The sequence below is a fragment of the Coffea arabica genome, chromosome 11c (assembly GCF_036785885.1).
Source record: "Coffea arabica cultivar ET-39 chromosome 11c, Coffea Arabica ET-39 HiFi, whole genome shotgun sequence".
Classification (NCBI taxonomy): Eukaryota; Viridiplantae; Streptophyta; class Magnoliopsida; order Gentianales; family Rubiaceae; genus Coffea; species Coffea arabica.
The window spans coordinates 27,605,448-27,629,959 of NC_092330.1; the positions used below are offsets into that span (position 1 = coordinate 27,605,448).

The 24,512-nt window shown below is 34.2% G+C and overlaps 1 protein-coding gene and 1 long non-coding RNA gene across 2 annotated transcripts; one reads left to right on the plus strand and one right to left on the minus strand.

Annotated features, from left to right (window-relative positions):
- Nucleotides 1–1,828: 1,828 nt before the first annotated feature.
- Nucleotides 1,829–2,897, minus strand: LOC113716535 (F-box protein At2g02240-like). Its single transcript, XM_027240917.2, has 3 exons — nt 2,832–2,897; nt 2,625–2,710; nt 1,829–2,484 (listed from the first exon to the last, which is right to left on the minus strand). The coding sequence occupies exons 1-3, from the start codon at nt 2,832–2,834 to the stop codon at nt 2,079–2,081; spliced, it is 495 nt and encodes a 164-aa protein (XP_027096718.1). The 5' UTR covers nt 2,835–2,897; the 3' UTR covers nt 1,829–2,078.
- Nucleotides 2,898–3,672: 775 nt separating this feature from the next.
- LOC140017052 (uncharacterized) lies at nt 3,673–4,821 on the plus strand. Its single transcript, XR_011823348.1, has 2 exons — nt 3,673–3,827; nt 4,177–4,821. It is a non-coding gene; the product is annotated as an uncharacterized lncRNA (long non-coding RNA).
- Nucleotides 4,822–24,512: the final 19,691 nt, after the last annotated feature.

A 24,512-nucleotide genomic window follows, 5' to 3' on the forward strand; every position in this document is an offset into this window, starting at 1 on the left:
CGTTGAACCAGAAGAAATCAAAATCAACACAACAAGCAAAAGCAGAACAAATAGAAACCAAAAATTTAAGGAGTCAATTCATTGCAATCCAACCTCCCAGGGAACCATAAAAAAAACCAATAAATAAGGTTGCTCTACGTCCACGCATTGGAAACAAACTCAGTTCAATTCAACCTGAGAAACGCAAGTGCAAAAGCTAAATGGACTCCTATGGCGAAATGGAGGATCGGTCTGAAGTGAAAGAAAGAAAACCAGGAGAAACTCCTGGGACCTTAATGGGTGCCAAGATGGCAGAACTACAAAAACGGAAGGAGAAACTCACGAAGGCTAAGGATGAGGCGGTACAATCGTGGTCAGATTCCAGACCTGTGATTGATGAGCTTGAAAAGCTGCAGTCGGAACTTGCAGATGCACAGAGTCGAACAGCCTCATCCAACGTTACTATTTCAGAGCTTGACTCTCAGCTTGAAAGGTTGAGTATCTCTATCAGGGCTAAGAAGGAGGAAGAACTGAAGATCTGAACAATGATTAACAGGATAAATCAGGTCTTGCAACAGACGCGGGAAGAGATGGAGGAGTTCAAGATGGAAAGAGATGAAAAACACAGAACAGGATTGAAACTAAAGCAAGTTCTACGTCTAAGGTGGCAGACTCTTCGCACTTTGCAACTCACCCTCAGAGCAATACGATTAGAATCAGAAGCTTATGCTACATCAGCTCATGAAGCACAACGCTACATCAGCCTTTTCCAGACAGATGACACTATGGTCAAGCTTACTCAAGAAGAGTACCATGCAATAACAAAAAGAACAAGAGACGAAACTTCATTGGCACAATGGCGAATTGCAGTCTCTATGGAACAAAAGCAGGCAGCCGAGGAAAGCCAAGAGACAGCTGCTAGAAGATTGCAGAACTTGTATTCAAAGAATGGATCAGGGAAAAGGAAACATCCCGCTAATGGGGTCTTAAAAGTTTAAAGAGCAATTTTCTACAATTAATGGCAATATAATTTGTAATCGTATTTGTGAGGGGAAAATTTGAAGTTTGTGCTTTTGTTGTATTATAAATTTAATCACAACTTCTAACCAAATTTATTTTAACAACACAAATAAAAAATCGTACTTGGTTAAATATTGAATTCCGCTATATAAGATTTCTGTAATACTAACAATAGTTGTTCTTGTAATGACAACTAACAATGGAATATATTATTTTGTTCGCTAAATAATATTAGCTGATTATATACGTGCATAGCACATGATTTTTTCTAGTAATTTGAAGTGTTCTAGAGATACCATTAGGAATAAAGTTTACGAAATGTGGCATGAGCAGGTGAGCTTTGTCCGATCTTTTAGGTTGGTATAGTTCTTATTATTGGTAAACCCTATTAATTCTTTTTAAACAAACTTACTGCTTCATTAGATAAAAACTACGATACATTTGGCAAATTCTACTAGTTTCCAGGCAAATTCTACTAGTTTCCCATTTAAATGAGATTCACAATCTGGAAAATCATTTTTATTTTTTTTTATAATCTCCCCGCAATTTACAATGAGTTCAGAGTGCTACTTTTAGTCAATTTAGAAGAATTTCCATAAAGTCATAAAATATCACATAAGCATTTTCAGAAGTAATGTAACATTCTTTTTAAAACGGCATTGTGTGTCACTTGTCACCCGTTGCGATGTTCCAATGTCATTAGATGCATTTCCGAGGCCTCGCTTACATAGTTAAATTAAGTTATGTTTCTTTTTCTCAAGCCCTAATCAACAATACAAAGCAAACAATTTAGTAGAGGGAAATGAAAAGAACTCTGAAACACATAATGTAGTCATAATCGGCGTTTTGCAACGCCTTTTTTTCTTTTTTCAATTTTTTTCTTTTTTTGGGTTTTTGTTTTGACTTTGATGTACCCCGAGCTCTTACAAATGGATAAAAAGGAAAGAGAGAAAATTACTACTAATAATTATAGACTGAACGGACACCATTTTGTTTTTGTTTTTCCCTTTTTTTTCAATTTTTTTTCTTTTACTGTGGTACAAAACGACTGAAGGATGATGGTAAAGAGTGCATCCACCCTAATTAGGGCGAATTTCAATGCCCTTGATAATAATGCCAGACTTCCAGATTGTATCACTGGTTTGAAAAATCCTAGCTTCTGCCGTGGAACTTCTTCCGCGGTTGTTGACGAAGTCACCCAAGTTCAATTCCTTCCATCCATCACTACGGGGTTGAGGATATATGCCCGGATCCTTCGAATCTTGTGACTTGTCAATGAACACACTATAGCCTTCGTCATCAGTTCCCTTAGCCTTTTCTTCAGTAAACATAACCGATGCAGTTGCTTTTTCAAGTCCCTTTGGCTTGGCATTAAGTTTGAACACGAGATATGTCGAATAGGAACTGCCCCTTGGGAGGTCCCTAGCAGGCACACTGGTTCGAATGTCAAACCAGCAAACTTCAACAAGCTCGGCAACCTCGAAGCTGTACAAAGGCATTAGAATCAGTTTAGGATAATCTTCGAAAGTCATCAACTAACTAAAGGGAGAAAGTGAGATAATAATATAAATGCAATAGGACTATATACAGGACGGGTATGTGTGAAGTAAGTTCAGGAGGTTTACCCAGAAGGTACATCAGTGTACCACTTCCAATAGCGTGTATCATTACCGTGATAAATCACTAGATCCCTCGCGTTGATGGTGTAAGCCTGTGATGGAAAATTGAGCATCGACAAGTTAATTAATCTTTAAAGTCAAAATAACAAAAGACTGATGAGTAGTTCTCGCATTGATACAAACTAATAACGACTGTTATAGCTAGTTATATACCATGTTGAATAGATGCAGCTCTGGAGTAGTGTTGGAAGGACTGTACGTTTTGTGGAATGAGGGATTGAAGATTGCGGGAATGGATATTTATAGGCCTATCTGATTAACTGACGTTTGCAGATATTTCCAATCTTACCTCATCAGAGATGTGTAAAAACGTGTTTCGTGCTGGTGTGAAGGTCAGATGCTGATGTGAATGAGGGTGGCCTTTCACAAAACCACAAATATGAGTATATGACCAAGTACTAAGCTATACGCTCCGCCACTTGAAAGTGTATCCAACCAACCTTAGTGTCAACTGTCATATATCTTTAGCATAGTCAGCTGTATCAATATACACTATTCTTTTCCTAATGAATTCACCTTTCTCTTTGTAGCGCTGAATACATTTGGCTAATTCTCGTTTTGATATTTCACCTGATTATAAATTATGATTTTAAATAATGTGTTTTTCTTGTGTTCTAGTTTTCTTTTTTGTCTAGATCTTGAATTTTTCACAATCGGAAAAAGCTACGATCTTGAATCTATCAAAGATCAAACAGCTCTATCCGAATCCAATTATTCTCTGCCATCTCTTTCTACGGTCAATTTTTGTAAAAACCATAGCGAATGCTTATGGGAAAGTCTTCTTTGCATGTCTGAGGATTGGGTTAATTACATCTACCTCCCCTGAGATTTGGGCAAACTATGAATTAGTCCCTAACATTTGGCCAAATTACAAAACAGACCTTCAAACTCACGAATCTATAACAGCTACCCCCTTGTCGTTAGTCAGAAGACGTTTGACCATTCATTTGTATGACCTCAACAAATGGTATGTAGTGAAGGTAACAAAGTACCCACTATTAAAACTCATCTTTTCTTTTGTTCTTTTATTTTTTGTCTTCTACTGCCTTTGTATTGTCGCCGGAAAAAAAAATTTCAACTATAACAGGGGAAGCACAAATGGTCGCCGGCAACCATGGCAGCCTGCCTCCACCACTTTCAATAACTAAGGTTAGTGATGTTATCCGTCTAACTTGTATTTTGTCTAGAAATCTATTTTCATCATGAAAATTGGCAAAAATTGATCAAAGAACAACCACATAGAATGAAAACCGTGGTTGTTCCTACTCTTCATCTTACTGAATAACAATTAAAAATTACAAAATTCATACCAAAATGATCATGAGAAGAATATGGGTATTAGAAAAAAAAAATCATTGAATAGTTACACCAATTTCTATTTATCATCTTAAACTCAAACCTTAGGAAAAATCTAATTAACAAGTTTTATGCTCTTCAAAACTTTTCTCGAGAACTTGAATTTTAAGGCATCTAAATCTTTCACGTTATGATTTGGTAGAGGAATCAAAGATGGGAAGATGATATCAATTGAGAGGACTTGGGTCATAGGAAATTTGATTTGGGTTGTGGACGAAGATAGAGGAGAACTAAGGAAGCAAAGAGGAAAAAGGAACACCAGTGGATGGAAAGGACTAATTGGAGAGCACAGTTCAGGGATGAGGAGAGGAGACATGTGGAAAAGGAAGAGGAGGATAGTGGTAAAGGATTTTGGCAGGGAAAAATCTAATTAACAAGTTTTATGCTCTTCAAAACTTTTCTTGAGAACTTGAATTTTAAGGCATCTAAATCTTTCACGTTATGATTTGGTAGAGGAATCAAAGATGGGAAGATGATATCAATTGAGAGGACTTGGGTCATAGGAAATTTGATTTGGGTTGTGGACAAAGATAGAGGAGAACTAAGGAAGCAAAGAGGAAAAAGGAACACCAGTGGATGGAAAGGACTAATTGGAGAGCACAGTTCAGGGATGAGGAGAGGAGACATGTGGAAAAGGAGGAGGAGGATGGTGGTAAAAGGATTCTGGCAGATTTGGGTTTTCTTTTCATTTTTCTTTGTGAGTACAAATTGATAACTAAACTAGCATTGTGTATTGGTTTTCTCCTAAATTTTTTTCTTTATATTTTACTTTTTCTAATTTTTTATTGTTTTCTTTGTTCAAATTTTTTACTCCTATTTTTTCTTTTCTTTTATTTTTTAAATCATTTTTAACCCTTTAATAACGAGGGCATTCATATCATTTTATTACTACTGTTAGTTGGATTCTAACGCTATTAATGATAAGGAAGTTATTGTAATTTGGTCTAACCTCGGGGATTGATGTACAGTTTGGACAAACCTCAAGGGATGTAAATGTAATTAACCCCTAAAGATTAGATGATAAAATGAAAATGGTGGAGCTGTTAAAGGGCACAATTGGTAATGTAAAAGAAGTGAACAAATTAAATCATGAAGGATAGAGCTTGCATCGTAGGAAAAACATGGGATTTGTACCATGGAAACTATAACAGTTCGATTTTTTTTCTCCCACAGTTGTTCAAAAAATTTAGCATAATTTGTATGATTGAAGAAAACAAAAGATTTAAAGAGGCAAACAAAGAAAAGGATTGAAGATTGCCAAGGAAAAGGAATTATTTGAAGAGTCTTAACGATACCATTAAGGATAAATTTAAGGTTACCGAGCAGGTGTAATCGTGTTTTGTCCAATTTTATTTGTACGGTATAAATCATACAAAATTTAATGTAAACTTACATGACTTTCGTGTAGTTATTGGTGCCGTTGATGTATGTAGATTAGCTCTATAGCACATACATGAAATCTTGTAATAAATATACAAAATAGAGTCTTATAACAAATATACAAAATCTTGTAAGAATTACGCTAACGGGATAAAATTGAATAAAGCTTAACTATACTTGTACCCTTGCAAAATTTTTATGTTGTGTGAACGCACTTGGTTGGTTTGACCTGCTGGCAAATACCTAAATGAACTCTTGTCGACGAAAAACCTTTCCAACACCTCTAGTTGTTACTAGATACTACACTATGACCATCACTTGTGGAAAAGTTGGGAGGGAATTTTTTTTTTTTTTTTTGGTCAAGGTCAAGAATTAACAAAAGGCCTTTATGGGATAGAAGAATCATTTTACGTCCAAAACGGGACACATAAAAGTCTATCAAGACCAAGACTTATAAAAAAGACGTACACTATACTGTACACTTACAATACATATTTCAAAAATAAATTAATTAGTTAAATACTTGCTAAATCAAGCAATTTTGTCAAGACCAACATTGTAAACAGCTGTAGACTAGTAGTAATATGAACATCAAACTTAAAAGTTTTGAAATTTCACAAGATGCGACAAGTGAAAATTGTGCAAAGTGACATGAAAGCAAGATTCTAGATCAAAATAGTTGTTACTTAATTTGAATTCGCAGATTCATTCATCCAAAAAAAAAAATTTCACAGATTCAAATAGAAAATCTGAATGATAAAAAGACAATAACATAAATTAGCCAAAATCACTTGTGCAAATCTCACTGTTCATTCAAAAAAACTTACTATTATATTTGCGAAGTTCACCTTGTCTTTCCTAGTTGTTACCACTTATTTGGCAAATCATATTCATTTTCCGAACAAACTTTCTACTTCATTAGCTAAGCACTGCAATTCAGTTTGGTAAACCCTACTACTTTTCCAACAAATGAGATTCAAAATTTGGAAACTAAATTTTATTTTTTTATCATCTCCAAACAATTTAGTATTAGTTCATACAAATTTTGGTCAATTTCGAAGAATTGTCATAACTTGATAGAAAATCAAACAAGTAATTCTAAGATGTAATATTACAATTTCTTTTAAAATAGGATTATATATCATTTGGTAGTCACCGTGATCTCCCGTTGACATTCGATGCATTTTTACGGCCTTTCTTAGGCATTGAAATTAAGTGGGGTTGGCACCTAAAATCTAAAAGAGCCTAGTCAACAAGGTTGAAAACAAACAGTTCATTACAATGAGAATAAAAAACTCCAAACCACACAACGAGCAGATGTTGCTTTGGAGTTTTGGAGGGACTATTTCGTTGAAAGAGGATTGAAGATCGAGGAAATGGGTAATTAAGTGGCCTTTGAGGATATTTCCACAGTGCCCTCATCATGGACATGCAAAAACGTGTTCCACGTTGGTCCTTCTCACTCTTTTACCCGTATTAAGATAAACGTAAGCCTTGGAAAAATTCACACCGTTGTTGCAATGACATTAGGTACCAGCCATAGTAGTAGCTCCGACAATGACATTAGGCAACATTAATTGCTCAATATGCGTGAATGCAATGTTAAGTTAAAACTTAGGGGTCCGTTTGGATTAGCTGTTTTTGGGGTTGTTTTTCAAAAACAACACTGTAGCATTTCGTTTCAAAAACAACACTGTAGATTTTAGTTATGACTACACTGAACTGCAAAACCATTATCAGGTCACAGCGTTGCCACTCCAATTATACCCAAAAGATCATCACGGTAACTTGCAATCAAACACACCAATCGCGGAATATTTTGGACCATAATGCACACTTCTAGATCCAAAACATTGATAGATTACAAGTATGATAAGCTTATTTGTTACCTACACATGCGACTATTACTAGGAGAATAAGAAATTCCAAAGGCCCATTGATCAAGGAAGTTCGTGTACATATATCGCCATGAATCTTGTGGAATGACATATTTCCAGTATACACAACACATCCGACTAGTTAGTTGAATATATCAAATATTAATTAAATAGCATGATTTAGTTAATGAAATATTAATCATAACACAAAATTCATGGACTAATGGCAGTCAATTAACTAACGATGTATACTTCATGCATGATGGATTATTTCTTGTTTAAACAATAGTAGATTGGTGCGACAGGAACTCCATCTAACAAAATCAGGCTAAAAGATAAGAAAATAGGAAGGATAGTAAGATTGATAGATATAGATTAATAAAGCCAGGGAATATTTTTTTTACTAGGAAAAGCTCTAACATTAATGGCTACGCATATATCTTTTACATGATTAATACATCTCTTTATCAACTTTCCCCAACTAATCTGATAGAGTAAAAAAATAAAAAAAGGAAAAACACATGTTCCAAATCAATTTTCCATCCAGCTGGATGGCCAGAAAGTGGAAAGTTCGTTGAGGGAAAAATCAAGGTTGAACTTTATATAAATTTGGCATCAAATTATCATCCTAATTTGACATATATATTCACAGTTGTAAAGCTAAAAGAATTTCAACCGAGAAGCAGTAAAAATTAAAAACACATAGATAATAACAATATAAAACCAAAAAAAGATTTAAATTTAAATGCCACAAGAAGGAAAAAGAAATCTAAATTAACTAGCACTAAGGCAAAAAAAATGCCGATAAAAACCTCCAAAAAGGAAAAAAAAATTGTTGAACCAACCAAAGTCCCAAATTTGGTAAAACAAAAATGAGTTCTCTACCACCTTACCCACATGTTGATTCGAGATTAGATTGCAGGTTGTGGACTTGTAAGGCTCCGGAGTTTTAGATTTGGAGCTTGAAGCATGAAAAAGAATATGAAGGTCCTAAAGGAAGAGATGGGAGTAAGGGTGTGTCACACCCTATTTTTTGAAAATAAAAGAGAAAGGTGTTAGAAAAATGAGTTTTTGATTTTAGAAAATAAAGAAAAAGGGCCTAAAATGGGATTTTAAATAATGCGATGGTTTGGGCCCAAAATATTAGTCTAAAAAGAGTTTTAAAAAGAAAGTCGCTACTTGGTATTGAGTTTAGATATACCAAGGCAAAAAATTGATTGACTCAAATTTAAGGCGCCCTTTTAACCTAGTCGAGACTAGTTGCGAGATTTAGTCAAAAATTTTCCTAATTCTAACCTATAAAACTTATTACATTTGGATGTTTATATATGGATGTAAACCTAGATCTAAGGGGTATCGAGAGGGATGAGATGTCTCTTCAAAGTTTAACTGGTATAAATTACATTAATTGTGAAGCCCAAAAATGATCCCTTGAAGAGGTCACGGATATGCAAAAGATAAGACTCAAGAAAGAAATTATGATATAAATATACAAGACCTAGAAGAGGGGAATGCAACATAACGGGTACGAGAGACTAAGATTCGTGACGCAATTTTCCTTCTTTCAAAGGGGTAATAGTGTGCTAAGACTAAAAAAAGCCATATTCACCTATTTCCCATATTCGAAAGAAGACTCTTGACGGGCTCTAAACATAAGTGCAAGTTTAATCCAAAATACACCCGTTTGACTGCAAGTATACAAGTCAACTACTAGTTTAAGATACATATCGAGTCGATCCCATGAGAAGCAACTTTACAAGTACTAAGGTTCTTTACTTGCTCTACTATTTAGACTAACTATCGATAAAACAATGAAAATATCAATACTAACTATCTAACTAAATTAACTAGATAACTTGCAAGTAAATAATGGAGAAATTTCACTAAATACTTGAGTTTAGGGAAATAGACTCCACTTATGGCATAAAAGATACAAGTAAATAGCTTTACCTCTTATTACTATTCTTGTTTAACAGGGATTCAATTCCATATATAGCAAAACTCATTCTTATGATGAAATGGCCTAAAATAGTCTAGTTTTCCCTATTCTCATGGTGAATAACTAAATCTACTTTTGTATTCTTCATGAAATGCAAGTATAATCCACTTAAATGTACTTCTACTCTCATGAGTCTACTCCTTAAGCTCCATTTATGTTGGTCCATCAGTATTACCTACTTTCATTGAATAATAACAACTAATAGCTTGCTATTGGTGATCAAGCAACAAGAAGTGATAAACATGCATAAATGGACAAGTTAATATAAGATGTAACAAGTAAAAATCATATTCAACTCATAACAATTGGCCATAAGTTTCATCTACTCCCCAGATCTAGAAATTCAGTTACTCATGTGAATAAAGACAATAATGAGCATAACTTCATTGCATGCAAATGTAATGAATCACAAGTAAAGAGAAAAATAGAGGAAGCTTAGCGAAGGTGATGAACAAGCTCCCAAATCTTCTATTTCTTCAATAATATGAGTGATATAATGAAGTCTCCAAGTTTTTCTTACGAGTTCCTGACTAGAGAGAATAAGAAAAGACTACCACTAAATCCTACCAAAAACTAACAAGAACTTCCTAGAACCCCTTCTCTCCTCAATGATTCTTGCATATGTATTGTTAGAGGAGTCAAAATGTGGTTAATGACAAGACATAAAGCTAATTTTCTCCTTCCTAATGACTCTTGAGCATGTGCAGCCGAAATTCTTGTCTAGAATTGAGCTAGAAAGCAGTGTGAAAACAAAATAAGTTGCGAAAAAAAGGAGAGAACACGCAGGCTTTGAATATTCAACCTAATTCCACGTATTCTGAACTCACGTTTTCTCTTCTGCGACTTAAGCACCTCTTAAACTGATATTTTCTCAATGATGGAGGCTGAACTAACTCTTTTGCAAAACATAAAAGTTGTAATCTTTGAGTTAGCTTTCCAATGCTTAAGAATCATCCAACTTGGAGCTCTGTGGATCAAAAAATGACCAAAATACCCTCAACTGGTCAAAACTCTATTTCAGCTTTCAACAACAAAATTGCACTTCTGTATTTTGACTTTTTGACAATGAAAATGAGTAAACTGGACTCCAATGTCACATGCCAAATGTACATCTATCTCTTAGCTTCAAAATGGTTCAAGAATCACCTCAATCCGATGCTTGTAGTTCGAAATATTGCCGAAATACCATAAGGTGTCAAAGCAGGAAAACTTGCATCTCATCTTTTGAACATTTACACTTCATGTCTTTTTAAATTACTGCAAATCATCAATAATCATCCAATTATCTTTTGCATTAACTCCAATTGATGATTGAATCATTAAACATACAAAAGCATGAAATTTTCACATTAAAATCCATAGAAATGCAATTTTTGCCACTTAAACCCAAAAAATGCATAACTTTACTAGAAACTTAAGTAATTAGCTATAAATATGACTAAAACATACCAAAACTAAATAATAAAATACACTAAAAATATATAAAATGATGTTGGTTAAATGAAGGTTAAATGATGTTGGTTGGATGATTCCTTGCAAGGAAATGGTGAAAAAATAAGAATTTGTAAAGTGTGTGTGAGTGTGGGTGAGGCGAAAAGAATGAAAGAAAACAGGGCAGTCGCATTTTCTATGTAGTCACTGCAGAATACAATACGCAACCATAGAATACGCGACTTAAGGTCGAGTATTTCTGATACCCCATATTCTTCTTTGTTTTCGGAAAATTCAAAATGCGACTCTGTGAATACGCGACTTCAATTCGCGTTTTGTATTTTAATCTTGCAAAACAGAAAACGCGATTTATAATGAGACATTCAAAGCTTTCCAATGGTATAAAAATCCCCTGCTAGTTCATTTTTTGTAAACCGTAGCGACTCGGCAAAGTGGACTGTCCTGCTTTGCTAGTCTGTCCGAGAGAAACTGGGAAGCTGCATCTTGTGGCTCGATTTTGTCCCACTTGTGAAAAGATTCAAAATGATGTCTTCTAATGAATTGTAGAATTTTGAACCTAGTTTCCAATGCCATAAACCATTCTCAATTTGGAGTTGTATAGTGCTAGATATGGTTTGATTTCGAAAATGCGCCAAAGCTGAAAACTGGAAAATTTTCCCTTCCGTGCTCACCGAATGGTCAAATCTATTTTGGGATGTTATATTTCAAAAATTTTAGTGTCATTTAAACATCAGTTGCTTCTTAAATGTTTCTAGAATCTTGATTTCAAAAATGGAGCGAATTGGGGCTGATTTCGTTGGACAAAACTTTTCAAAAAGAAAGAGAAATAGGATGACAGATTTGCTTTGACAGATTTCACAAACTTTGGTTGTTTTGTTAACTGCCTTCCCGTGCAAGTTCTTACCTAAATTTTAATAGAGAGGCAGTCCATATATGGAAGTTTAAGATACCAAATTTGGTGTAATTTCAGTACCATTTCGATATACAAATGATGCCCCAAAGATTGCTCTTCAAAACTGGAAATCCACTGTTCAAGTCACGAAAATCAACCAACTTCAAACTGTTATATCTTGTTGCTCAAAACTCCAAATTTAGTTCCGCTTGTTGTGTTTGAAACTTGATTTGGAACTCTTATTGTGTTATAAATTCTAGAGGCTGATTCACATCCTGTGAATTTTACCGAATTTCCAAACATCACTGAAAATCAAGACTAGTTCTGTCTTGTCTCCATGAATCAGCAACTTTGAACTGAAAATGAATGTTTTCTGTTTGGAATCTTGGAAAAGTTCTTCTGAAAAGTTTTAGTACTTTTAAACTAGTTTCCAATAGTGTAAAGTTTTCTATTTTTGGATATACCAACTCAAGATCTGATTTTACCAAGTTTGTCGATCAAAGCTGAAATTCTTGATTTCTTAGGAAATGAGTTTTGAGAACCTTTCATTTCTTTTTGATATTGATAGTTCGTTTTAAACCTGATTTCATGGAGGATACGAGTTTTCCATTGTGACTTTAAATCTTCACTTTTAAATCTTGAATTACAATAGAGTAAAGCTCTTTTAAGACATTGTCCTATGTCTAAGTGAACGCACTTCCTTCCTTGTATGTTAAGTGATTGTGAGTATACGTGAGTGCTAATTGATCACTATTTCTTCAGGCCCTCAAGAGGATATTGAAGGAAACCTCGGAGCAGACCACTAAAGACTTTATTTGCTCACTTACTTTTGAATTGGTAAGTGTCAAGTGCATGAATTGTTGCTATATCCTGAATTGTTCATTATTAATTGAGTATTTTGAAATTGTCGAGACGAGCGTGTATTTTATCGCACTCGTTCTCTTTTAAGTGAATTTATAATTGAAGTATGTGAAGTGAAAATTGTATTTGTGTTGAATCGATGTCAATTGGAGTGAATCTCATCGACTTACAATTATATTGGTATTGACTTTATATCGATTGGAGTGAATCTCATCGACTTATAATGATATTTGTGTTGAATCGATGTCGATTGGAGTGAATCTCATCGACTTATAATGATATTTGTGTTGAATCGATGTCGATTGGAGTGAATCTCATCGACTTATTCTTATAATTGTGGGGGACGCCCAAACTCATAGGCTAACCTTGCGACTCGAGCTGGCATGAGCTTGGTCGGGAAGTTTGGTGAACCATGGGATAGATTTTAGAGCATGATCTATTTGAGAGATCTTACTTGGTATACTCGAGTAATATTGCCTTTTCTAATCAACGTTCGGGCATGGTTAGGGGGTGTAACGGTGGACAGAAACTTGATGTTAAGAGGAGTTCTACGAACTTAATACCTACCCGGTTGACGGAGAGTCATCACGTGGAGGTATTGGATCGAGTCTCGACAAAGCAAGTGGAATCTAGCTCCTGAGAGCTCCCGTATCCTTATTGATTGTGTTTTATTATTTATTGTGAATTACATGAACTCTTTAGCTTTATCTTTCATATAAGTGTTATTGTTACTTGAACTATGTGTTTGCATGATTTTCTTGGCCTTACTGAGCGTTAGCTCATCCCATTAGTTTGTTTTCCTTAACAGGAGCTCGGAATGGAAAGAATTTTGAGGAAGCCGACTTGATTACTTTTGATTAGAATCTAGTGATGTAATCGATTAGTCAACTTCTAGTGGTTATATTTTGGAGAAAATTGATGTACATTTGATAACTTGTGATGTAAGATTTGATTATTTATGTAAGAAAGTGACTTTTCTTTATTTTGGCTTTCAATATCAGTGATGTATCGTTAAGTTCAAAATTGACTTGTATCGAGTCCTGACGAGAGTTAGACAGACGTTCTGCGGATACCCTTGGATTCGCCTGAGGGAGAAGTGGGGGCGTCACATCAGCTCGGTAACTTGCAATCAAACACACCAATCACGGAATATTTTGGACCATAATTCACACTTCTAGATCCAAAACATTGATAGATTACAAGTATTTGTTACCTACACATGCGACTATTGCTAGGAGAATAAGAAATTCCATTGGCCCATCGATCAAGGAAATTCGTATACATATATCACCATGAATCTTGTGGAATAACGTATTTCCAGTATACACAACACATCCGACTCGTTAGTTGAATATATCAAATATTAATTAAATAGCATGATTTAGTTAATGAAATATTAATCATAACACAAAATTCATGGACTAATGGCGGTCAATTAACTGACGATATATACTTCATGCATGATTGATTATTGTTTGTTTAAACAATAGTAGATTGGTACGACAGGAACTCCATCTAACAAAATCAGGCTAAAAGATAAGAAAATAGAAAGGATAGTAAGATTGATAGATATAGATTAATATAGCCAGGGAATTTTTTTTTTTTTTACTAAGAAAAGCTCCAACATTAATGGCTACGCATATATCTTTTACATGATTAATACATCTCTTTATCAATTTTCCCCAACTAATCTGATAGAGTAAAAAAACAAAAAAAAAGGAAAAACACATGTTCTAAATCAATTTTCCATCCCGTTATATGGCCAAAAAGTAAAAAGTTCATTGAGGAAAAATCAAGGTTGAACTTTATATAAATTCGGCATCAAATTATCATCCTAATTTGAAATATATATTCACAGTTGTAAAGCTAAAAGAATTTCAGCCGAGAAGCAGTAAAAATTAAAAACACATAGATAATAACATAATAAAACCAAAAAAAGATTTAAATTTAAATGCTACAAGAAGGAAATAAATCTAAATTAATTAGCACAAAGGCAAAAAAAAGTGCCGATAAAAATCTCCAAAAAGGAAAAAAAATTGTCGAACCAACCAAAGTCCCAAATTTGGTAAAAGAACAATGAGTTCTCTACCACCTTACCCACAAGCTGATTCGAGATTAGATTGCAGGTTGTGAACTTGTAAGGCTCTGGAGTTCTAGATTTGAAGCTTGAAGCATGAAAAAGAATACGAAGGTCCTAAAGGAAGAGAAGGGAGTAATGGTGTGTCACACCCCTTTTTTGAAAATAAAAGAGAATGGTGTTAGAAAATGAGTTTTTGATTTTAGAAAATATAGAAAAAGGGGCTAAAATGGGATTTTAAATAATGCGATAGTTTGGGCCAAAATATTAGTCTAAAAAGGGTTTTAAAAAGAGAGTCGCCACTTGGTATTGAATTTAGATTTACCAAGTCACCCAAAATGTTTGAAAAATAAAAAAAAAGTAAATAAAACTCATTTAGACGCTTTCAGGTCTTTGAAAATAAGAAAATAGTTCAAGAGTCACAGTTGAAGAAAAAAAGACAGAATTGATCGATTCAAATTTAAGGCACGTTTTCAACCTGGTCGAAACTAGTTACGAGATTTAGTAAAAAATTTTCCTAATTCTAACCTATAAAACTTATTACATTTGGATGCTTACATATAGATGCAAACCTAGATCTAAAGGGTATCAAGAGAGACGAGATGTCTCTTCAAAGTTTAATTGGTACAAATCACATTAATTATGAAGCCCAAAAATGATCCCTTGAAGAGATCACGAATATGCAAAAGATGAAACTCAGGAAGGAAATTATGATACAAATATACATGACCTAGAAGAGGGGAATGCAACATAACGGGTATGGAAGAATAAGATTCGTGATGCAATTTTTTTTCTTATAAAGGGGTAATAGCTGTTAAGGCTAAAAAAAAAGTCATACTCGTCCATTTCCCATATTCGAAGGGTAACTCTTGACAGGTTCTAAATATAAGTGCAAGTTTAATCTAAAATACACCTGTTTTACTGCAAGTATACAGGTCAACTAGTAGTTTATGGCATATATCGAGTCGATCCTACGAGGAGCAATTTTACAAGTACTAGGTCCTTTACTTGCTCTATTATTTAGATTAACTATCAATAAAAGCAATGAAAATAGCAATACTAACTATCTAACTAAATTAACTGGATAACTTGCAAGTAAACAATGGTGAAGAATCCACTTATGGCACAAAAGATACAGATAAATAGATTTATCTCTTGTTACTATTCTTGTTTAACTAGGGATTTATTTTCATATTTACCAAAACTCATTTTTATGATGAAATGGCCTAGAATAGTTTAGTTTTTCCTATTCTCATGATGAATAACCAGATCTATTTTTGTATTCTTCATAAAATGCAAGTATAATCTACTTAAGTGCACCTCTATTCTCACGAGTCTACTCCTTAATCTCCACTTATGTTGGTCCATCATTATTATCTACTTTTATTGAATAATAACAACTAATAACTTGCTATTGGTGATTAAGCAACAACAAGTGATAAACATACATAAATGGATAAGTTAATATAAGATGTAACAAGTATAAATCATATTCAACTCATATCAATTGGCCATAAGTTTCATCTACTCCCTTGATCTAGAAATTTAGCTACTCATGTGAATAAAGACAGTAAAGAGCATAAATTCATTGCATGCAAACCTAATGGATCACAAGTAAAGAGAAAGATAGAGAAAGCTTAGCCAAGGTGATGAACGAGCTCTCAAATATTTTATTTCTTCAACAATATAAGTGATACAATGAAGTCCCCAAGTTTTTCTTATAAGTTCCTAACTAGAGAGAATGAGAAAAGACTAAAACTAAATCTTACCAAAAACTAACAAAAACTTCCTAGAACCCCTTCTCTCCTCAAGGATTTTTGCATATGTATTGTTAGAGGAGTCAAAAAGTGGTTAATGACAAGACATAAAGCTCATTTCTCCTCCCTAATGACTCTTGAGTGAATTCTTGTCTAGAATTGAGCTAGAAAGCAGTGTGAAAACAAAACAAGTTGCAAAAAAGAAAGAGGAGAATACGCAGGCTTTTAATACACGACCTAATTCCACGTATTCTCAGCTCACGTTTTCTTTTCTGTGACTTAAGCACCTCTTCAACTGATATTTTCTCAATGATGGAGGCTGAACTAACTCTTTTACAAAACATGAAAGTTGTAACCCTTTGAGTTATCTTTCCAATGCTTAAGAATCATCCAACTTGGAGCTCTGTGGATCGAGAAATGACCAAAATACCGTCAAATGGTCAAAACACTATTTCAGTTTTCGATAACAAAATTCCACTTCTATATTTTGACTTTTTTGACTATGAAAATGATTAAACTGGACTTCAATGTCTCATACCAAATGTAGATCAATCTCTTAGTTTCAAAATGGTTCAAGAATCTGTGAGAACCTGAAAATTTTCATATTTTACAGGCATTATTTTATTTCTTTGCCTACATTTTTATTACTTTCCTTTAAAATATTACATTTTCTATATATTTTATAAGTAAGTACAGTTTTTAAATCATTTTTCTGATATAAGTTAGTGTACGTTCAATTTGAAGTGCATTAGGGACGTGGGACCCGCTAGTGCGGTAAGTGCGATAAATTTGGACCAATAGTTGGAGTTTTGTGTTAAGTGATATAATTCTCCAGGGAGCTAGAAGATAATGGGAGGTTAGCTAGATTAATTAGTATTGGAGAGAAGAAGATAAGATTAAAGTTTAGAGGCGCCACGTGTTGCGACCCGATTAGTGAGTGGACTTTGACTAAGAGTATTTCACTTTCCTAAACTTCAATTTTGACCCAATTTTTATCCCATTTTAAGCTTCCTTGGCCGGCCACCTTTAGGGAAAGAAACCAAGAGAGAAACTTCATTTGTTCTTCAATTTCTTGCCCAATCTTGAATTCCAACCAGAATTTTTGCAAAACCCTCCATAAAAGTTGTTTACTAAGGTGGATTAAAGGATTGAGTGGAGTGATTTTGGAAGGACAAGCTCCAAGCTACTACCCTTCTTGAGGTGTTAAGGTACTTTGTCAAGAAATCTTCTTTTTGTTACTAATAATGGTAAATTAGTAGTTTGCAGTGGCTAAATATGTTATTTTATGGAAGATTTTGTGGTTTGAGGTAGAGTTAGCTAAATTTCAGATTTTTTTGGTGATTTTTCTGCCCTCATATGATGATTAATGATTGGCCTTGGAATGGTAGCTTTGTTATGTGTAAAATGAAGCTTTTATGTGTTAGTTGTGGTTGATTGCGGAAATTTCAGTTTGTACGGAAAATTTAAGCTTTAGGGTTTCAATTTGGGGGCTTTCTTCTGATTGGTATTGGAGCTATTAATTGGCTCAAATTGAAGAGTATTGTGGCCCTAATTAGGTGTGTTTTATAACTTATGATTTGTATGTGCAATTGTGGTTGAGTTGTAGGATGAAAAAGTAAGGAATTTAGGGGATATGCTGTCCAAATTTTGGGGATATTGGATTTCTTCGAGCTTGGTTTGATTTGGGGTATATAAGAAGACTTTTGGGTCGCTCGAGCCCTAGGTCTTCATGTTACCTTTTCGTTCCAAAAATCATGTTTTGTACCCTTGCATTCGTAATTATTTGAAGAGGCATACGACTTGTAGTCGAGCCTCATTTGTGCATTTCGTTTACTGGATTTGTGGCTATGGGAACCATAATTGCTTACCTTGGTTATTCTAGGGTTTCTTGGTGATTAGAGCCCTACTTTGGTTGAAACTTTTGAAGTATCCTTGCTTAACTGGTGAGTGTACCATTCCCCTCAATTGTTGCGTAACTTGGTATATGTGCAAATTGGGACTTGAATGACTGTATCATCTGTTTATTCTGTATGAGACGAGGGTGTACTTTATCACACTCGTTCTCTGGCCTGTGTGACTTGTTTCATGTATATACTCGAATTTGTTACTTGCGCCTGATATGATGTCGTTTGGAAGTGTATCCAACAACCTTCCTGTTAAATCTAAGCTCAATCTCATGGGGAGTCAATTAAATCAAGCCAGCAAGGGCTTGGTTGAGGAAAATTGACAATCCATGGGTGCCTGTTCTTGGGAAATCTTTGGGTATTGGAAACTTTAGATTTCCGGTATACTCGAGTATTACCATTCCTGTTCTTGTTTGGCGTTCGAGCCCAGTAAGGGGCATGTTTGGTGAACGGGATTTTGCATAAGAGGGGTCTACAGACATGTGTGTTTCATTAAACGTTGATGGAGGGTCAACGAGGCTGGATCAAGTATTGCAACGGGGATTTGGCTCCTGAGCCACCTGTATCCTTTAAATTGTGGTGTTCATTCATTTCTCGTATTTGATGTGTATATGTGCCTTAAAAGTGAATTCTCATGATTTCTACTGTTTATACTTTTGGTACCTCATTGAGCTTTTAACTCACCCCGTTCCGTTATTCTTGTTTTCCTTACAGGGAACAATCTTTTGGAACTTCGCTGTTTTGAAGAATGAGTTGAGCTAGTTAGAAATTCTTTTGTTCTTTTGGTATAGCTCCTCGACAATTTGGAAACCCTAAATGTATCTTAATACAATGTTTCCTTTGGATTTGTAAACTTAACAATATGAATATTTTAAAGAGTTTCCTCATGTTTATGTAGCATATGTATTTGGGAATGTTCATTCTCTCATGAGAGACAAAGTTTACTTGTATTTGGTTGAGTTTTAGACGAGTGCGAAAGTTGATCGAGAAAAGAAGAAATATTGGCGAGGTTACTGTCACCGAATCCGGCCAAAAACCGGCCGGATTGTGACATGGCAGTCACTATTCACCTTCAGTTCGATTTTCGTTTTCCATTCTGTGGTTGTTGAATTGTTTAAACGCACTAATATATTTCGGAACATTTTAGTTTGTGTATAATCATCTTAGTAGTCCTGGCGAGAGTTGGGCAGGCAGTTCGCTAACCCATTTGGTACGCCTTAGGGGAAGGTGGAACTGTCACAGAATCACCTCAATCCAATGTTTGTAGCTTGAAATATCGCCGAAATACCATAAGGTGTCAAAGCTAGAAAACTTGCATCTCATCGTTTGAACATTTTACACTTCATGTCTTTTTTAAATTACTTCAAATAATCAATAATCATCCAATTATCTTTTCCATTAACTCCTATTGATGATTGAATCATTAAACCTATAAAAGCATGAAGTTTTCGCATTAACATCCATAGAAATATAATTTTTGCCACTTAAACCCAAAAAATGCATAACTTTACTAGAAACTTAAGTAATTAGCTATAAATATGACTAAAACATGCTAAAAGTAAATAATAAAACACACTAACAATATGTAAAATATGCACTTATCAACTCTCCTAACCTAAACAAGCAAAATGGACTTTAACCTATTTTTTTTCTAATTTATCTAAATGAGATGCAAATTTAAATGATATGATTTGCGCACATAAGGATAAGAGAATAGGGGAGACATATCATGCAAAAGAAAAAAAATGCATGAGATGCAATAAATGTCAAACCAAAGCATGAATCTATCGTATCGATGGCCTAAAGGGTCTAGCATTGGACTAGCGCATTTCTACAAGTTCTTACTAGCATTGGACTAGGGAGAAATCGGGGAAAAGAGCCACAGCTAGCATTGGACTAGTGCGGTGACATTATGCAATCATTATAAATAAATAAAGTGTATAAAGTATGACTAAAATAGATAAACACAAAGTGCACATAGATCACATAGAACATAGACATGATATCTAAATACAAAACCCTAGAAAAAAACAAGTAGACATGCAAGCATATAAACACCCAAATAGGTAAGCAAATAAGACCTAACTATTACATTGAGAACCCTAACTACAATCTAAAAGGGAAATTTTAAAAATAATAGACCTATCTATTACATTTATCTAACTAATTACATTTTTGGTAAAAAATAAAATCTATCGATTGCATCACCTATCTAAATACATTTCTTGGCAAGAGGGTATAACCTATCTATTACAATTTGGCATTTAAATGCCTTCCAAACAAACATCCAAATTAAATAAAATAAATAAAGGCTTAAAATGAATTAAATGAATAAATAAAAGAAAAACCATATAAAAACATGCAATCACACATGAAAATACATAGGATCACATAAAAGAATTTAAAAAATAATAGAGAGTACCTTCCTTGAAATAGTGGCTAAGTGTAAAGGATGTAAAGTTGTCACTTTTCCCAAAAAATTAACAAGCGTGTCAATGCACCAATTTAATTTACAATTTTCAAAGAGAATAAGAACCAAAAATTTAATCTAATAATTCAACATTCCAAACAAGACACAAAAAATCAAGGAATCAAGAGAAATTTCAAAAAAAACTAAAAATAAAAATAAAATAGAAAAAATTTAGGGACTAAAATGCAAAAATTAAAAAGTTTTAGGGTAAAAATATAATTTTCCAAAGATTAAGGACCTAAGTGCAATTTTTGCAAGAAGAGTCCCTACCGCCCAAATTTTCCTCACATAATATTAACTCCCAAAATTGATTTGAAAACCCCCCATATTAAAGTTATTGCATTAATTTCCCAAATTATAAAAAATAAAACGTAAAATTCAACAAAAATTACTTAAGCCCCGATCTACTTTAGAACCAAAACATAACTCATCAAAATCATGTCTAAGATGCATAAGACAACCCAAGGCCTCAAAGGGAGAAATTTGCACATTATCATAATTTTAGGGGTCATACTGCAATTATACAAAAATATTGGGGTCAAAATGTAAATATTTTCATGAATTGAAAAATCAGCAAGTAATAAACGGCTGAATCAAATGAATTTCCAGAAATTAAGATCACGTCGAAAGTCACAAATGTATATGATGAAATAAATAACAAAAGAAGAAAGAAAAACAAGCTTTTGGTTTTAATTACTTCATGTGCCCGTTCACTAGTTTTGGGGCTTTTTTATCATAGTCCAAACAAGAATTAATCAACAAGCCAACACAAAAAACACGGAGGCCCAAGCATAAGCCTAACATGAATAAATTCTTGGCCCAATTTTTTAATTCACAAACGCATCCAACTAAACACTCACAACCCTAATGGATCAAACATAACAAAACAAAACAAAGTAAAAAGAGCATAAATAAATAAAAAAACCAAAAAAATAGAAAAATTCCTGCCAAGTCAGCCAGAATCTTGCCGGAACCCATTTTTATAAACTTTTGAGATCGGATCTTTTCATATACATGAAGCCCATGGTTTATGGGCTCAACCAAACATCAAACCAGGATAAGCATGTAAAATGAAGATCTAAGCTCCTTGAGCATGAACATCCATGACCACATTCAAATCCCTTGCATGAACATCGAGCCAAAAAGGGAAAAGTCATGGAAATACCTAAGGATGGTTTAGGATCAGATTAAAACCAAAAAATACGAACGGAAGCACAATTGATAAAGCTTCAAACGTGATTGTTCTAGTGGTTAATTTCTTCAAGATATACCACTAGATGTTCTTGTGGTTAAAAAACTAGCATAGCTCTTGATTTGTTGGTTGGATTTACTTGGAAATTTTCCATTGATAACCAAGGGCTAATGATTGATGAAACCCTTAGGGATTTGAGTGAATTTTTGTTGGTTAAATGGTTGTTCTGTTGGCAAAATTCTTGAGGAATTTTCGAATGAGCTAGCCGAATGAATAGGGTTAATTTTCAACCTTCATTTTCGACATTTTTGTGTTCTTTTAAACTAAATTTCACTCAAGTGACTTGCTATTATGTTAAACTATGATTATATGTTGAAATGGAGTTGAAATCTAGGAATTTTAACAGTTAAAAGTCATTTTTATTTCACTATTTTTGGGCTAAGAACTATCCAGGCAGCAATGGTGAAATCGAGACTGTTTTGCCCTTGATTTTGTTTTTTCACACATCAAATTTTTGGGAAAACTAATCTAGATACATGTCATTTTCATAACTCGAGCTTTCGTGTCGAGTTCAACTGAATTTGATTTAGTTTCGCGAATTGTTGAGGCGAAACTTATTATCTTTCTTTACGTGTTTATAGGAGTGATTGAAGATTGTGATATCGATCCTAACTTGGATTCGGAGCTTTGATATATAGGTGAGTTTCCATGCATGTTATCCGACTTGAATTTGCAAATGTGACATAAATGTAAACTTGATGTTGTGACTAAGATGAATATTGTTTTGAATTGTTGAAGTGTTGTGATGTCGCTTCGGTTGTTACCCCATCGACGATCAGTGATTGAGTATGCATGTTAATTCTTGGGAATTCCTGAGTCCTATAGGTAAGTCTGTTGATTCGAACCAGTCATGGGACTTGGTCGAGGAGATTTGACGAGCCATAGAAGAGTGTTTTATATTCGCTGGACTTAGTGTTTAGACTTGTCCCTTTTGAAGTGAAAACTATGGTATGCTTGAGCAATACCCATTTTAAGTCTTTTGGATTTCGGGCCCGATAAGGGAAGTCAATGGAAGGAGAATGAAGTAAGTGGATTTCTACATAATGATAAAACTTGAGAGTCGACGGAGTGTCGACTATGTGAAATAAGATCAAAATTCGTGGAAATTGGCTCCTGAGAGCCACCCGTATCCTACCCCTTGATATTGTTAATCGCTTTATTTACTCGCTTTGAATTGTGAACTTGAAGTGTAATTTGAACTGCTCTATATGACTGTATGTTTTTTGGAACTCACTGGGCGTTAGCTCATTCTTTCAAATTTGTTTTCCTTAACAGGAATTGAGTACCCGAGTGAAGCCGCTGTCAATTAGGGTGTAACCCTGTTTCTTTTGTACCTTGTTTTGGGTTGTTAAACATTGAATTCGATATTTTGGAAGCTTGTAAGATGAACTTTGATTGTATCTTAAGTACGTTGGATCGTATTTTTATTAGTCAGGTTGTAAGTTGAACTTAGTCATGTTATAAGCTGTGGAATTATTATTTAAGTACTTTTGAAGTATTTTATTCGATTGTATGAGTGAGTCCTGGCGTGAGTTGGGTAGGCAGCTAACTGGACCCTTTGGTTCGCCCTAGGAGAGGCAATGGTTTTAAACCCGAAACGGGGAGTGAATAGGAAAACCTTCCGGTTCATGGTTCGACTGTTTCAACCAGTTCAACCCCCGGTTCGAAGGTTTAATAATTTTTTATTCATTTTAGTATTAAAAATTTTGAATAAAACTAAAATATTTATTTTAGAAAATAAATATTTAATAAAAACCAGTTGACCCTCCCGATTTTTACCGGTTCAACCGGGTCTTGACCGGTTTAATTAATTCTTTGGCTTTGTGATTGAATCGGACTAGAGGTGATAAGTGACTAATTTACGTAATAATTGTATGATATTTTATATTATTTTTAGTTACTTTAGTTATATTATTGGAAGAAAATGAATTATTTTGGCTATAATTGGTGAAAAATACTTTTAAGAGATTAAATGAGCTTTTTATCACTTTTTACTTGGATTTTGTGTATTTTGACAGTTTTGACACATTTTCGTATTTCGGCTATAACTTGAGCTACAATGATCGGATTGGGATGATTCTTGAACCCATTTGAAGATAAGAAATAGATCTACAACTTTGGTGAAGATATCTGAATCCAGTTTGAAGGTTTTCTAGGTCAAAAACCCGAATAACAGTAGCAAATTTGTACTGGTCGAAGCTGAAACAGGGCAATGAGCAGGCAAGGGGAAGGAAGAGAGAGACATACGGGAGAACTTGGAGAGTGCAGAAATGTAGCTCTTTCATCTTCTGAGTGTTAGGTTAGCATTAGTGTAGACTAGTATAGTTCATCCATTCTTGAATGTTAGCTAGGTTAGGATGAAGATGGAGATGAAGAAGGAGAAGTTGAAACTCAAGTGACATGGGTTATCTCTTCTCCAACTCTTTATCTTTTGTATCAGATTCTTAAGTTTAGTTAATATACAAGTTCTGGATTTTGTGTTTATTATGTGTCTCTAAAGTTTATGCCTTGGGTTTGGTTGAACTTTCTATAATTGTTGGTGTTTATTATTTGGTTA